This window comes from Palaemon carinicauda, chromosome 1, assembly GCF_036898095.1.
Source record: "Palaemon carinicauda isolate YSFRI2023 chromosome 1, ASM3689809v2, whole genome shotgun sequence".
Classification (NCBI taxonomy): domain Eukaryota; kingdom Metazoa; phylum Arthropoda; class Malacostraca; order Decapoda; family Palaemonidae; genus Palaemon; species Palaemon carinicauda.
The window spans coordinates 50,379,947-50,396,502 of record NC_090725.1 but is presented as its reverse complement, the minus strand read 5'-3'; the positions used below and the strand labels follow the sequence as shown (position 1 = coordinate 50,396,502).

The following is a 16,556-nucleotide window of genomic DNA, read 5'->3' as shown; positions in this document are numbered from 1 at the left end:
AATATAATAACGGGCGGAAGAGAAACCTCTAGATTTGATTCAACTAGTCACAGTGTGCTCTCTTTAATGATCATAATAGATATCGAGATGGCAATTGTGAGGTTATGAATGGGGGATACAATCACCGTAAAATATGCAAATAATTATTTTATAAATCAGTGGTGATATATATTATAATACGGTGGGGGAGCTGTTCCTTTAGAAAGTTTTCAACTAGACTCATTTTCCAATGCAAAGTGTAGGCTACTTGCCTAGCTGTAACGTTTGATTATGAACACTTTATTTTTAAACATTTATGTTCATACTTTAGAACAGGTAATGGTTTTTATTTCAATACATGTACTTGAATGATTATTGTCGAGTTATTTTGATCAAGTAGTGGAAACAGTGAATATGGGACTATTTCCGTGTTATGACGTTGCTGAGGTATCTAAACTGGTAGTGATATTGAATAATTGAATAGAAAAATATGTTGTGATTGTATTGAAGAAGGTTTGGATGGCTAGACTAATATTGCGGCATGCTCCCAGTTTCCTGACATTATATGTAATTTATAATGCTGTGCTAAATTGTTTTATTGTGGAAATTTTAACAAAACTATGTTAACTTTACTTCGAACTTTCTTTTTTGAAAGTGCATACAATATTGGCAACAGTTGTATTTTGCATTAGGCCTCCGTTAGCCTATTTCTCGAGATGACATTTAAACCATTCCATGCATTTGTATACGGTTATTTAAATATTGATTTAATCTTTTTATGTTAGTTTGATCTTTTCATCTTAAAATTACCGTGGTGTTTGTTTTATATAATACTATTAATTGATGTTTATATAGAAACTCTTACAACCTAAAGAGGAAATAGTTACTAAGACTAGGCCTATCAGCATAGCTTATTCTGTTCAGCTGTCATGATTTCACGTTGACTTTTGCTGAATATTTTCATGTTGAAGCGACTGATATAAGGCTCTTCATGGTTTATATATGAAAGATCTATTTGAATGTTGTTGCTGTTCTTAGAATGTTTATTTCTTTATTTCCTTTCCTCACTCTTCTTTATTCCCATGTTGGAACCCTTGGGCTTATAGTATCATCATTTTCTAAGTAGAGTTTTAGCTTAGCTTGTAATAATAATAATAATAATAATAATAATAATAATAATAATAATAACAGTGCAGGCATCCTCAGTCAATTTTATTCTAGTGGGTCAATTTGTAATTGATAATTCTAACATCTATTTTAATCTACCTAAGAGAGTCTGTTTCCATGATCAGCTTATATTTAGTTAAACCTATTTTTTTTTCATATATCTTTCATGTTACTTTTACTAGATCCTCACCATACTGACATTTCCTCTCTGTTTTGTTAACGATGGCCCTTTTTCTTAGAATCAAAATCACATAGCCCTAGAATTGAGATTTTATAGATTTTTTTTTTTCAGAAAAACTAATTGTGACTTTTAAAGTGTTATCCCCGTTAGACCTTGATAAAGCGTAGGCTATATATATATATATATATATATATATATATATATATATATATATATACATATATATACTGTATATATATAAAACCATAGCCAAGCCGTTGATAGTCCACTGCAAGTCAAAGGCCTCAGACATGTCACCCCTTTCCCGCCTGTTTATGGTTTTTCTATGCCAGTCTGTAGGCCTACGTATAAATTTTCTTAGCTTATCAACCCATCGCCTTCTCTTCCTTCCCCTGCTTCGTTTGCAATCTCTAGGAACCCATCTGGCATTCCTTTTGTCCATCTATTATTTGTCATTCCCATTATATGTCCTGCCAATGTCCAATGTTTATTATCCTGCCTTGTATCTTGAGAAGTTCAACCCCATTACACAACATATTTGATTCCTGTTTTCAAATCTTCAATATCGTCATATTGAAGCACATGATTACTGTGTATCATGTTAGGGAATCTTTTTAACTAATCTGTTCAAATTCCGTTTTAGCTTTCAGTAAGAAAGCTATCGAACTAAAAGTTGTAAAACTGAAGCTATTTCTTATTTCTGTCTATTCATCATCATTATTATCATCACCATCATTATCATTATCATCACCGTCATCTCATGCACCTATTGACTTTAAGGGCCTCGGTTCGGTTTCGTCAGTCGTCTGTCTTGAGCTTTTTAAACTTCTCATTCATCCTCTCCCACTTCACGCTTCATAGTCCTCAGCCATGTAGTCCTGGGTTTTACAACTCTTCTAGTGTCTTGTGGAGCCCAATTGAAAGTTTGGTGAACTAATGTCTTTGGGAGTGCGAAGAGATTGGCCAAACCATCTTCATCTGCCCCTCATCATGATCTCATGCACATATGGCACTCGAGTAATCTCTTATAGTTTCATTTCTATTCCTTTCCTGCCATTACCTCCCAATATTCCTCCGATGGCATTGTTCTCAAATCTACAAAATCTGTTGGATATTGTTTCATTGTCATACCACATCTCATGTCCTTACAGTAACACTTGATCACACTAAACTGGTATATTGCCTGATTTTTATATGTAATTTAAGGTGATTTGATTTCCAAATTTTACTTAACCTAGCCATTGTCTTATATGCTTTTTTTTTCAATCTTTCATTAAACTCAAATTCTAAAGATCCAATATTAGAGATTATAGTTCCTAAATATTTAAATTAAGGAAAGCAATACTTTGGATTTGGATAGGCCGATAAGTAATATAATATGTATTCTTCGGTTTTTTTTTATATCTAAAACTGATTCATGGTTGAATATTAACATTCTATGTCTTATCCTTACTTTACTTTAACGGCTGTTTTCCTGGTCCTATCACACAGGACCTACGAGATCTGTTTATCGTATACATTTTTCAGGTATTTAGTGTATCACAGCCTATTGCGTGTTTATTGCCTAATCCACATAATCAAAGCACTTGGAAAACAAGAAAATCCCCAGTTTCTTCATGAAATCATTAATATATTCTTTCTTTTTTAGTTATATTTGATGTACCTACAGTAGTTGAGTTTTGCACATAAATTGTTATGACAAACCTATTGTAGTTTTAAACACAGAAAATCCTGCGTTTTGTCAGAAACAATGTGTGTAGCTTTACATACACAATGTGTTTGTTTTGGCAGAAAAAAAAGCATTGAGGTTGAAAAGGCAGGTGATCTGAAAATTTATCGAAAAGTATCCGTTTCCTTTTTGAATCATGACATTATATAAGTAAGAAAGCTGGTAGTGTAAGACTAGAGTACTTATATACAGTATAATACATATATATATATATATATATATATATATATATATATATATATATATATATATATATATATATATATATATATATAATGTGTGTGTGAACTCTATGTAAGACTATGTGGACAAACTAAGCAGTTTAACTCCCCAAGAGCTATGCATATTTACGTTTGATTCTATATCTAGCGAGGAGAATCCATTTATTTTCGTATCTTTACTGCCGTTATGACGAGAGCAATGGGGATAAAATATAATTTTCTTTAGTTCGTATTCATGTAATTGTTTATTATTTTTACTCTGAAAAAAGAATATCGGTAGAAATATATACATTTCGTCCAAAGGAATATCAGCGTCTAGAAAGTTATCAGTTCAAGGTTTCTGGGATTCTGGTGTGAGTTGCCGAAAAATGACAAGTAGGCTTTTCTTTAGGGTGAGCTTAAATGGTAATATTTTAAGAGGTTGTTTTTCTAACACTAATTGACAAGTGTAAGAAGAATTCTTTGGCTATGAAAGGTGGAGTCTCGAAGTGGTTATGAAGGTCACAAAGTCACCGTCTGTAAAAGGTTGGACTGGAACACTACTTACGTTTGCTTTTACTTTTAGAGGTTTATTTCTCGCCCTCCATCAGACACTACTGTTCAGGCGGGCCTTGGTGTGTGAAAGTAATTTCTTTCCAGTTTATATTTTGCTCTGTATCTTTTCAGTTATTCGCTAGCATTTGTATTCAGTCATAATAGTTTTCAGATCACTATTATAACACTTTCCAAACAGAAAAGTCTTCAGGTTTTTCTTGAAAGCTGCCACATTTTTGCTATTCTTGACATCAAGTGGAAGGTCGTTGAAGAGTCTCGGTGCAGCATAACAAAACGTTCTTCCTCCTACAGTATGATTTACACTAATTTCGAATAGTCTATATGGGTCATCAGCATGTTTAACTATTGAGGTGTATCAGTCAAGTAGAAAGAAATGACGGCAGTATGTTAGTGAGAAGTTCCATAATTCAAAATTATTGGAGAGAAGAGAAAGGGTTTAGCACGTCGTTTTGAAAGACGATATAAACGGTCCAATAGGCCTATGTATATTGGGGTTCCACTCCCTGCTCATGAGTGTTTTTTATGTCAGTTCCGTTGTCTGACAGCTGCCGTAAAATTTATTTGCTAATTATTTCAATATGTGGTCTTATCTCGTCCCATCACTAGCAAAAAAAGAAAGAAAAAAAAAAGACTGGCGCACTGAAGAATCGAGTTTTATATGCATACGCATATGACGCCCACTGAGTAATTCATTTTGAGTTGTAAACGAAAAATATAAAAAGTTTTTGTAGCCACGAGGATCAGTATCATCAGCAATTAATTCTGTTATAACCACGAAAAGTGATAATATCAATACTTCTTATTTTGTAAACTTTTTCGCAGTGTTATAATTTTTTTGACGATTTTAAACTTATTGTTTTAAAGAACGAGACCACGTCTCACCTTGATAAGCACAGAAGAGGCCTCGGAACTTCATCGTCTACTGAGGTTAGGCGGCTAGATGACGCTAGAAAGACACAATTCCAATAAAAGTAAATAGATAAAAAAAAATAAAAATTTGGTCTTTCATTTAGTATGACGCAACCATTATTGGTACAGGCATGTTACGTTAGCAATAGATTTAATTAAAAGTTAGCTAACTATGGGCATGTGTTAGGTTGTAAAGAAATACTTTAGAACAAATTTTGGAAACGTAAATTTTGCTTCATGGGTATAGCCTACGGTGCCATAAATAGTCCTTTTTATATAATCGACCGTTAACATTATGTCAATATATAAGTTTTCTGTAAGTCCATAAATAGTCCTTTTTATATAATCGACCGTTAACATTATGTCAATATACAAGTTTTATGTAAGTCTTTAAAGTTCTAACTTTGATATTAAAACGTCTTATGAAAAGATGATATAGTTATAACTATTGATGGAATTAAGACAGTATTTATGCTTAGCCCTCACTTTGAGGCAAGCAAGCATACGTGAGGCGTGAGACCTGGTGCTCAGTCGCCTTCCAAACTTGGCACATTGCCAACTTTAAATTCACGGGACCTTTTGCACAGACTATTAGTGTATCAAATTAGCAATAAAATAAAAAGCTTGATTCCTATTTGCTTATTGGAATTTTTTTTCATGTACTCGTGCAAGACCCATAGGCCTACAATGCTATTGCTATATTTGCATGTCCTGACGATCTGTAGTCCTATTTTGGTATTGTTTTAGTTGTTACATTTAGGTTGAAGTTCCGAGGAAGTTATATATATATATATATATATATATATATATATATTAACTTTTAGCTTGTTGAAGGGTCTTTTAGCTCAATTGTGGTGCGTTAACTCCTCTGATATCATGGCTTTGACACGCTTCAATATACCTGTTATTGGAGCATTTTCTCTAATAGAGCATAATGTTATCTGTGGTGTGGATGGACTGTGGAACTGGATTAGATGTCGGTCCAATTTACTTCCATTTACGATTAAAACTGAGGTTGGCATCTAAATTAAACGATACATTTTTTTTTTTTTAAGTAGTACTACTACTTAGTAAAACACCATTTGGGCAACGTAGTCAGTATGACATTTCTTAAAGATGTGATATCTAATTCAATTCTATAATACAAATTATATGATTAATCTTTTTATAGTTTTACTACCACAATGGTAATAAAACTGTAAAGAAAACATTTTGACGTTTACAAAACCCATTGTTTATGTCTTGGGAAAGTTTCAGAACTCAAAGATTGCTTAGGAGTAGTTTCTTTTCGGGTAGGTTTTCATATTCACAATTATTTATTCCATTCATAAACAAGCAAATAGTTGCATCTCGATGAGGGTTTCAAACGTTTCTTTCAGAACTTTCACTTCCCAAGTTCCGTTCTCTTGCTTGAGGGTACACCGGGCACACTATTCTATCTGATTTCTCTTCCTCTTGTTTTGTTAAAGTTTTTATCGTTTATTTAGGAAATATTTATTTTAATGTTGTTACTGTTCTTGAAATACTCTATTTTTCCGTTCCTTTACTCACTGGGCTATTTTCCTTGTTGTGGTCCCCGGGCTTATACCATCCTGCTTTTCCAACTAGGGTTGTAGCTTAGCAAGTAATAATAATAATAATAATAATAATGATAATAATAATAATAATAATAATAATAATAATAATAAAGAAAGTTGTGTGATAGTATATACTAGACAGCATATCGTCGTTTTAAACCAAACATTCGCTTTAGTAACAAACATTAAATACAGTAAAATAAAAAATATAATAATCTTTTCTTGGCCTCTGCTGTGCTTTCCTTTCCACGAGTTGTTCAGGTGAAAGATTATTTCATAAAGTTTAATTGTGCAATTTAACGTACTGTATTTTGCTTAGCAACGCTATTCCGTTATATCTCAATATCTTTGTGAGCTGTGCAAAATAACCTGCAATATTGTTATAGTTTAGAAAAATACGCCCTGAGTTAGGGAAAAAAGGTAATTTTTTTTAGGTTTGACCCATCATCATGGAGAAAAGATATATAAGAAATATATGACGTTAAAGCTGAAACGAAGTATAGAGTTTCTATAGAAATCTTGTCATGTAGACTAAAAGATTACATACCAATATAACTTTCCAAACCTGGTGCTTCATGTAATTCAAATTTAATTACACCTATGTTGGTATATTTTATTTTGATGTCATTATTAACTGCCCTTGAATAACAGTAGGACTTATTACATTCTAAGCCTCTAAGGTGTCTTGTAAGACTTTGTCAAACGTCTTGGCAGAGCATTCTTACAATCATATTTAGAATTTAACGCCGTCTAGGTTTGTAGGTTTTTCCTCTTCATTTTGATTCTTTCTCCATGCCCTGTGCTGTTAATTTATAGAACACAGTACAGTTAGTTTGGCTAAGTTTTTGCGCTTTTTTTTATCTACGGAAGATGTCTCGTAGTATTGGATATTTTGAAATTCTTTTATTAAAATTATTATTATTGTTGTTGTTGTTGTTGTTGTTGTTGTTGTTGTTGTTGTTAAGCTACAACCTTAGTTGGAAAAGCAGGATACTATAAGCCTAAAGGTTCCAACGGAAAATAGCCCAACGAGGAAAGGAATTAAGAAAAAACTACAGAAGTTTAAGAATAATAACATTAAAATAAATCTTTCATATATAAACTATAATAACTTGAAAATAACAAGAGGATAACACCTTCAAAATAACACGAAAAAGAGAAACAAGATTGAATATTGTGCCCAAGTGTACCCTCAAGCAATGATCTCTAACTCAAGAAGACAGTGGAGGACCATGGTCCCGAGGCTAGAATTTTTCCAATGCTCATTTTACAGGAGTTGCTGTGACGATTTTTTTATTTAATTAGTCCCGTGGAGATTTGTATAATACATTTCTATACATAACAGTAAAAATAGATAAGAATTATCTTTATCTGGCCCATGTCTATAAATAGAAGACTAAAACTTTATGGACTACAGTGAAAAGGGAAAAGTAAAAGACTTATAGCTTTGGAAATATTACGAACGTGAAGAATATCCCAGAGGTTTGGCAAAAGGGGATAAACGTGTGTTTTTTTTTTTTCAAGTTTAGGTAAATTTTTATAATGGGTTATGATTGAAATTTCATTGTTGGAAGCAATTTTTGTGTATTTTTTTCCTAGTCATTTCCATGCGTCTAGTGAAGGGAACTCGAGATGCTATGAAATGAATGATCTCCTTAGCATAGTACTGCATTGATATAACAAGATTCGTTGGATTATATATTGAATATTTCCGTTTGATAAACGAGGAAAAATACTTTTCGCTTATGTGGACCGTAGTTAACGAAATTATTTCCACAAAAAGAAGTGGTTTCTGTGCGTAAGATATTTTGTTATTTTGATTAAGGGTATTATCGAGAGATTGGTTTGATATTAAATGAAAAAAAAAATATTCTCATGTTAGTTTTGTGTATGACTCAAATGGCTATAAAGACGTCTATAATTGGTGTGGTTGTGATAGCAATATAATTGTCAATGGCAATTGGTCTGTCAGTTGTTACTAGTTTAGTACCATCATTCTAGTTCGTGTGCATATGAGGCATGTTCATGTTTTCTTTGGCATTTATTATTATTATTATTATTATTATTATTATTAATAGCTAAGCTACAACCTTAGTTAGAAAAGCAGGATGCTATAAACCCAATGGCTTCAACAGAAATAAATAGCCCATTGAGGAAAGGGAATAAGGAAATTGATAAGGTACAATAGAAATAATTTCAAGAAAAGTAACAACATTAGAATGATTCTCTAATAAATAAACTAAAAAAAAAAAAAGAGCTTTATGTTTGCCGTTTCAACATAAAATACGTTCTTTGCAATTTTGAACTTTAGTAGCTCGTCCTGCTGGGCCTCCCCCCAACTCCCCCATCCAGAGCGAGTTGGTGGTGGTTCGTTGAGGTTTCCCCTTTCCGCAGTTCGTTACGATGTTGCCACTTTCATATCAGTTGCTCAGTAAAAATGGCTGGCTCTATAAAGTTCTAAGGTAAGATCAGATTAGGATTTTATTATGGAAATACTTTTATTCTTGCGTGTATTTTCCCGAGAATATACTGTATAATTTTGAAATAAATCCTGATTTTACTAACACGAGCTGTCATGGTGCCAACGTGATAATGCACGGTAGAGCCACCTCTAGATTTGATTCAAATAGTCTGTGCGTTCTTTATATTAATCGTTATAGATTTCGTGAAGGCAACAGTAAAATTATGAATTGTAGATACAGTCACCCTTTTACAATTTGTAAATAATTCTTTTATAAATCAGTGGTGATATATATTATAATACGGTTTCGGAGCTGTTCCTTTAAAAAGTTTTCAACTAGACTAATTTTCCAATGTAGGCTACTTGCCTAGCTGTAACGTTTAATTATGAAAACTTTATTTTTAACCATTTATGTTCATACTTTAGAATAGGTAATGGTTTTGATTTCAATACATGTACTTCAATGATTATTGTCGAGTTATTTTGATCAAGTAGTGGAAACAGTGAATATGGGACTATTTCCGTGTTATGACGTTGCTGAGGTATCAAAACTGGTAGTGATATTGAATATTTGAATAAAAAAATTTTGTGATTTAGTGAAGAGGGTTTGGATGGCTAGACTAATATTGCGGCATGCTCCCAGTTTCCTGACATTATATGTAATTTATAATGTTGTGCTAAATTGTTTTATTGTGGAAATTTTAACAAAACTATGTTAACTTTACTCCGAACTTACTTTTTTGAAAGTTCATACAATATTGGCAACAGCTGTATGTTGCATTAGGCCTCCGTTAGCCTATTTCTTGAGATGACATTTAAACCATTCCATGCATTTGTATACGGTTATTTGAATATTGATTTAATCTTTTTATGTCAGTTTGATCTTTTCATCTTAAAATTACCGTGGTGTTTGTTTTATATAATACTATTAATTGATGTTTATATAGAAACTCTTACAACCTAAAGAGGAAATAGTTACCAAGACTAGGCCTATCAGCATACCTTATTCTGTTCAGCTGTCATGATTTCACGTTGACTTTTACTGAATATTTTCATGTTGAAGCGACAGATATAAGGCTCTTCATAGTTTATATATGAAAGATTTGTTTGAATGTTGTTGCTGTTCTTAAAATGTTTATTTCTTTATTTCCTTTCCTCGCTCTTCTTTATTTCCATGTTGGAACCAACCCTTGGGCTTATAGTATCCTCATTTTCTAAGTAGGATTGTAGCTTAGCTTGTAATAATAATAATAATGATAATAATAATAACAATAGTGCAGGCATCCTCAGTCAATTTTATTCTAGTGGGTCAATGTGTAATTGATAATTCTAACATCTATCTTAATCTACCTAAGAGTGTGTTTCCATGATCAGCCCTAGAATTTAGATTTTACAGATTTTTTTTCTTCAGAAAAACTATAATTGTGACTTTTAAAGTGTCAACCCCGTTAGACCTTGATAAAGCGTAGGCTATATATATACAGAGTATATAATATATATATATATATATATATATATATATATATATATATATATATATATATATATATATATATATATATACCACTTTCCTTTTCTGTAAACGGAATTTTAAAAACGCATTAAATTGTCCATTCTTGAGGACATTATACATCTTTTATTGAATGAATAAACTTACCAATGCTTTTATTTACTTTAGTGTTTTACATAATTTACATAATTTTTACCTAAGGTATCTCTAGCACTTTTATTACTAGTGTACGTGACCCGTCAAAAATGACAGCGGAATATTTAGATAGAAAGGCTCACAGGGTAAACCCCCTCCCCACACACACACACCAGGGTATGATTACTCCACTCACCCCTTCCCGAGGGACGGGAGAGACCGAGTAATATTGGTCTGGCAGTGCTGCTGGACGTGACCGAGAAAGATATATATAGATATATATATATATATATATATATATATATATATATATATATACAGTATATATATGTGTGTATATATATGTATATATATACAGTATATATATGTATATATATACATACATACATACAGTATATACATATACAGTATATATATATATATATATATATATATATATATATATATATATATATATATATATATATATAATTATATATATACATATAAATACATATATATTTGTATATATACATATATTTGTATATATATATATATATACATATAGCCTATACATATAGCCTATACATATAGCCTATATATATATGTATATATATATATATATATATATATATATATATATATATATATATATATATATATTTATATATGAGAGAGAGAGAGAGAGAGAGAGAGAGAGAGAGAGAGAGAGAGAGAGAGAGAGAGAGAGAGAGAGAGAGAGAGAGACTGGCTCTATTATATAGAGGAGATATTTACGGTCATTACTTTAACCAACTTGGAAGCAAAATACATTGAATACAGGTTTTGAGAAAATGAACCATTACTTTTCTTTTAGTGATAGATCTCTCAAGAATTCGTCGTGGAATTTGGGTTACTCTTAGTATTCTTTGAACTCGAGATTATTGGTTAGTAAAAGAAAAGGACGAAAAATATTAATGGTTTTTTATTATTACATAAAATGTAGGCTATTCAACGCTGTTTAATATTGGCTTTTGAATATTGTCAGAAAAAGTTTTCTATCTATTATTGGCTAATTTCCTTTCGTTAGTCCTAGTTAATGTTTTTTTTTTTTTTTTTTTTTTTCATATTCTCCCGTTTGATATGTAAATTTTATGTGCACTCATTGAATTTTGATATTTTACGAAGGGTAAATGAAAGAAAGAGCCCCCTTTTCATTACATAATTTTAGTTTATTATTATTTTCATCTTTGTCGTTCTCACTTTAGCAAAACGAGCACTCTCCAAGAAGTGTTTCAAAGCTGCTGTGATTAGACTAATAAAATATAATACTCAGAAACAATACACATTATTGCCATATAATTATACACTTCTATTTGGTTCTTTCTCTTGCTAGTGGGATTTAATGCTTTATGATTCTAGCATTGCATTTGTCATGTAAATATCTGCCCATAAAATTGGGAATTATAAGTTGAGTAGGTACTCTCTTCCAGCACAAGGACATCCACAAATATACTGTACATGAACTTCACCATGTGGCAATTACAAAAACCAAATAGATCACATAGCCATTGATGAAGAGAGAAGGAGGACTCAGAGAAATGTAAGAAGCTATAGAGGTACAGATATTGGCAGTGATCACCAGCTCCCCATTGCTACACTGAGATTGAAACTGAAAGCACCCAACAAAAATGTAGATAGAATACCTAGGTTTGATACAACTAAGCTTCTAGAAAATGAGCACGGAGAAACCTTAGCAATTGAATGTAGGATTCGATTTGCAGTCTTAGAGACTTTAAGAGACGAAGAGCAGACAATTATTGAAAAATGGTGTGATATTACGAACATTTATCAGCCAGTTGTTAGTGAAGTTTTGGGACATACAGTTACATGGAGAAAACCATGGATATCAAATGATACTTCGGATATATATATATATATATATATATATATATATATATATATGTGTGTGTGTGTGTGTGTGTGTGTGTGTGTTACTTTGGCATGTTACTCGACGTTTATAGTGAATAGGCAATGACTTAGTGGCGTTAAAAAATCGAAAACTATCTGTTGGTCAGTCTGGCCGGAGGGAAAGACATTGTCTATTCATTATATATATATATATATATATATATATATATATATATATATATATATATATATATATATATATATATTATATATATATATATATATATATATATATATATGTGTGTGTGTGTGTGTGCGTGCGTGCGTGTGTTTATATATATATATATATATATATATATATATATATATATCACATTATGTAGAGGGAGTGTGTGTGGGTATGTATATATATATTCATATATAAGCAAGGTATAATTGTTTAATTTATTAAGTGTTTGTAAACGGACAAAAAAAAATTTACTTTGAATATTTTCTCTTCTTTCAGGCCGGTCCGAGAATGACTTCAAATCCAGAGGATGAAGGAATGGAGGAAGGTAAATTCTCTCTCTCTCTCTCTCTCTCTCTCTCTCTCTCTCTCTCTCTCTCTCTCTCTCTCTCTCTCTCTCTCTCTCGTTATAAGGCATTGGGTTGAAATGCAGTTTTCATTTTGGGGTGATGATTTACTTATCTTTGATTATATTAGTGAACGGACAGCAATGACTATTTTAGCCATCTGTAACTGATTGAAATTAAAAAATGTTAAGTATATATTTTTTTTTCCTGTGATTTCATATGACAACGAGAAGAGTTATAAACAATATAGGTGGGGAATTGTTCGTCTGGCATTTTTCTTAAGATAATCCCGAGATCATGAGAGTGAATGAGAAAGTGAAAGAAACTTGGAGGTGTATGTAGTTTATTGGGACAAGCGTAAACTTACCCATTACTTGTCAATTTGATTTTCTTTGTCGGGAAAATGTTGTTTATCCTTGTCTGAAATACGATGATATGAATCTATAGTTTTACGATTTCCGAAATATTATGAGTTAGTGTTAGCTTGCCAAGAGTGAAGTCGGTGGGGAAGCAAACTCAGTGTTGAGACTTAGTCTTAAGGTAAGGATGCAGCAGTCGCAGAGTGTGGGTCATAAGGATACGGCTCCTAGGTTAGGGTAGGTAGGGAACCTTACATTAGCCTTAGTCCTTGTGTTTGTTCACATCTTGATTACTGACCCGGTCGGTCCCAACCAACTTACAAAGGCTCCAAAAATTATGTGGGAAAATCGAGTTAACCCCTTTTCATTTGTCATTGTGATCTAACTCGATCCTGTCATTATTTTCATCGTGGTATTACATAAAAAAAAAAAAAACTTATTCTACTCAAAGAGGAATGACTTGGGTCATGATTCAGGATTTGTCAACATTGCCTGCTCATCTCCCACCAGATTTTTGTTCCTAGTAATGTTAAATTCTTACTAATGGTAGTGAGATTGATGATCATATAAAGTTGAGTGTTCTATTATCCCTTATTCTTTAAAACTCTTTCCATAAATTCATTAAATAAGGTCTAGTCTTCTATATTCATTTTCTCATAGAATCAGTTTCGTAATTGTTCTGGGGTCCTTTATTACTACGATTTGGAAAGGTTCGTGTCAATAAAATTTACCAAAATAGCGCAATTTATTACTATACAATTTTGAAATTGTTTAAATTATATTGAAGCATTTTATTCTCATGGTTTTAATGTTGATGAAATAACTCAGAATTTTCATTTCAATTTTGTGAATCATTATCATTATTATATAAAGTTTCATTTGTCATGGAAATGGGTAGGTGAATATTGAGTAGAAGTTACCTCATTTTGGTAAGTGAATATTGAGTAGAATTTACTGCACACACACTCTCTCTCTCTCTCTCTCTCTCTCTCTCTCTCTCTCTCTCTCTCTCTCTCTCTCTCTCTCTCTCTCTCTCTCTCTCTCTCTCTCTCTCTCTCATTTATCCCTGAACTATTGTGCATTTCATATAGGACAGATCACATAATAGTTCTTTTTCTTTAGGATTCAAAATTATTGGCTTAATTGTCAAGCAGTTGCCAGAGTTTGTAATATTCCAACCATAATGCCAGAACTGTACGACTCCAGTTTTTCCTCAAGATGGTCAGGGAACGCTATTATTATTATTATTATTATTATTATTATTATTATTATTATTATTATTATTATTATTTTGATATTATCATTATTATTATTATTATTACTTGCTAAGCTACATCCCTAGTTGGAAAAGCTGAATACTATAAGGCCAGGGGCTCCAACTGGGAAAATAGCCCAGTGAGGAAAGAAACAAGGAAATATATAAGATTTTAAGAACAATAACATTAAAATAAAACCTCAGTTGCTGGAGAGCTTACTGTTAAGGTTTAAAGTTCACTCAGGAATTGCAGAGGCAAGGGACAATGTCAGTGCACTAGAGACTGATCATATATACATATAATCAGTATCCAAGCCACCTCTTCACCCAAGCTAGGACTAGGGAGGGCCGGGCAATTATAGCTGCTGATGACTCGGGAGTTAGACCTATAGGCTGCCCCACAGGTCCTTGGATGACAAGGATGGTGAAGTTGCAGCCACAACAAAAAACTATCCAGTTTGAGAAGGATTCGAACACCAGTCCCGCAGATCGCCAGTGAGGGTTCCAATAGGTTAAGGGTTAGTTGTTGGTAGTGACGATAATTCTCAAATAATGGAAAGTTTTGTCGAAGAGACAAGAGTAAATCGCAGTTTCATTGTAATAACTCAATCCTCAGCTGGTAACAATTACCGAGGTCGCCGTGTGACGTTTTAGAGATTGGTATTTTGGTATGACATTGAATTCCAGGTATTTTGGATTGACCTTGAATTCCAGGTATTTTGGATTGAAATTAAATTCCAGGCATTTTGGATTGACATTGAATTCCAGGCATTTTGGATTGACATTGAATTCCAGGCATTTTGGATTGACATTGAATTCCAGGCATTTTGGATTGACATTGAATTCCAGTTATTTTGGTTTCACATTGAATTCCGGGCATTTTGGATTGACATTGAATTCCAGGCATTTTGGATTGACATTGAATTCCATATATTTTGGATTAACATTGAATTCCAGATATTTTGGATTAACATTGAATTCCAGATATTTTGGATTAACATTGAATTTCGGACATTTTGGATTGACATTGAATTCCAGGTATTTTGGATTGACATTGAATTCCAGGCATTTTGGATTGACATTGAATTCCAGGTATTTTGGATTGACATTGAATTCCGGACATTTTGGATTGACATTGAATTCCAGGCATTTTGGATTGACATTGAATTCCAGGTATTTAGGCTTGACATTGAATTCTAAGTGTTTTGTGTTGACATTGAATTCCAGGTATTTTGGATTGACTTTGAATTCTAGGTGTTTTGGGTTGACATTGAATTCCAGGTAGGCTATTTTGGATTGACATTGAATTGACATTGAATTCCAGGTATTTTGGATTAACATTGAATTCCAGATATTTTGGATTAACATTGAATTCCAGATATTTTGGATTAACATTGAATTTCGAACATTTTGGATTGACATTGAATTCCAGGTATTTTGGATTGACATTGAATTCCAGGCATTTTGGATTGACATTGAATTTCAGGTATTTTGGATTGACATTGAATTCCGGACATTTTGGATTGACATTGAATGCCAGGCATTTTGGATTGACATTGAATTCCAGGCATTTTGGATTGACATTGAATTCCAGGTATTTTGGCTTGACATTGAATTCTAAGTGTTTTGTGTTGACATTGAATTCCAGGTATTTTGGATTGACTTTGAATTCTAAGTGTTTTGGGTTGACATTGAATTCCAGGTATTTTGGATTGACATTGAATTGACATTGAATTCCAGGTATTTTGGATTGACTTTGAATTCTAAGTGTTATTGGGTTGACATTGAATTCCAGGTATTTTGAATTGACATTGAATTCTAAGTGTTTTGGATTGACATTGAATTCCAGGCATTTTGGATTGACATTGAATTCTCGGCATTTTGGATTGACATTGAATTCCAAGTATTTTGGATTGACACTGAATTCCAGGCATTTTAGATTAACATTGAATTCCAGGCATTTTGGATTAACATTGAATTCCAGGCTTTTTGGATTGACATTGAATTACCGGTATTTTGGAATGACGTTGAATTCCAGGTATTTTGGATTGATTTTGAATTCTAAGTGTTTTGGGT

The 16,556-nt window shown here is 32.3% G+C and overlaps 1 protein-coding gene across 1 annotated transcript in view; it reads left to right on the top strand.

Annotated features, from left to right (window-relative positions):
- LOC137648183 (uncharacterized) overlaps positions 1 to 16,556 on the top strand; it is a 72,176-nt gene that overhangs the window by 12,259 nt on the left and 43,361 nt on the right. The window contains exon 2 of the mRNA XM_068381113.1: positions 12,799 to 12,847. Coding sequence (XP_068237214.1) covers positions 12,811 to 12,847 — 37 coding nt within the window. The 5' untranslated portion in view covers positions 12,799 to 12,810. The remainder of the gene's footprint in view (positions 1 to 12,798; positions 12,848 to 16,556) is intronic.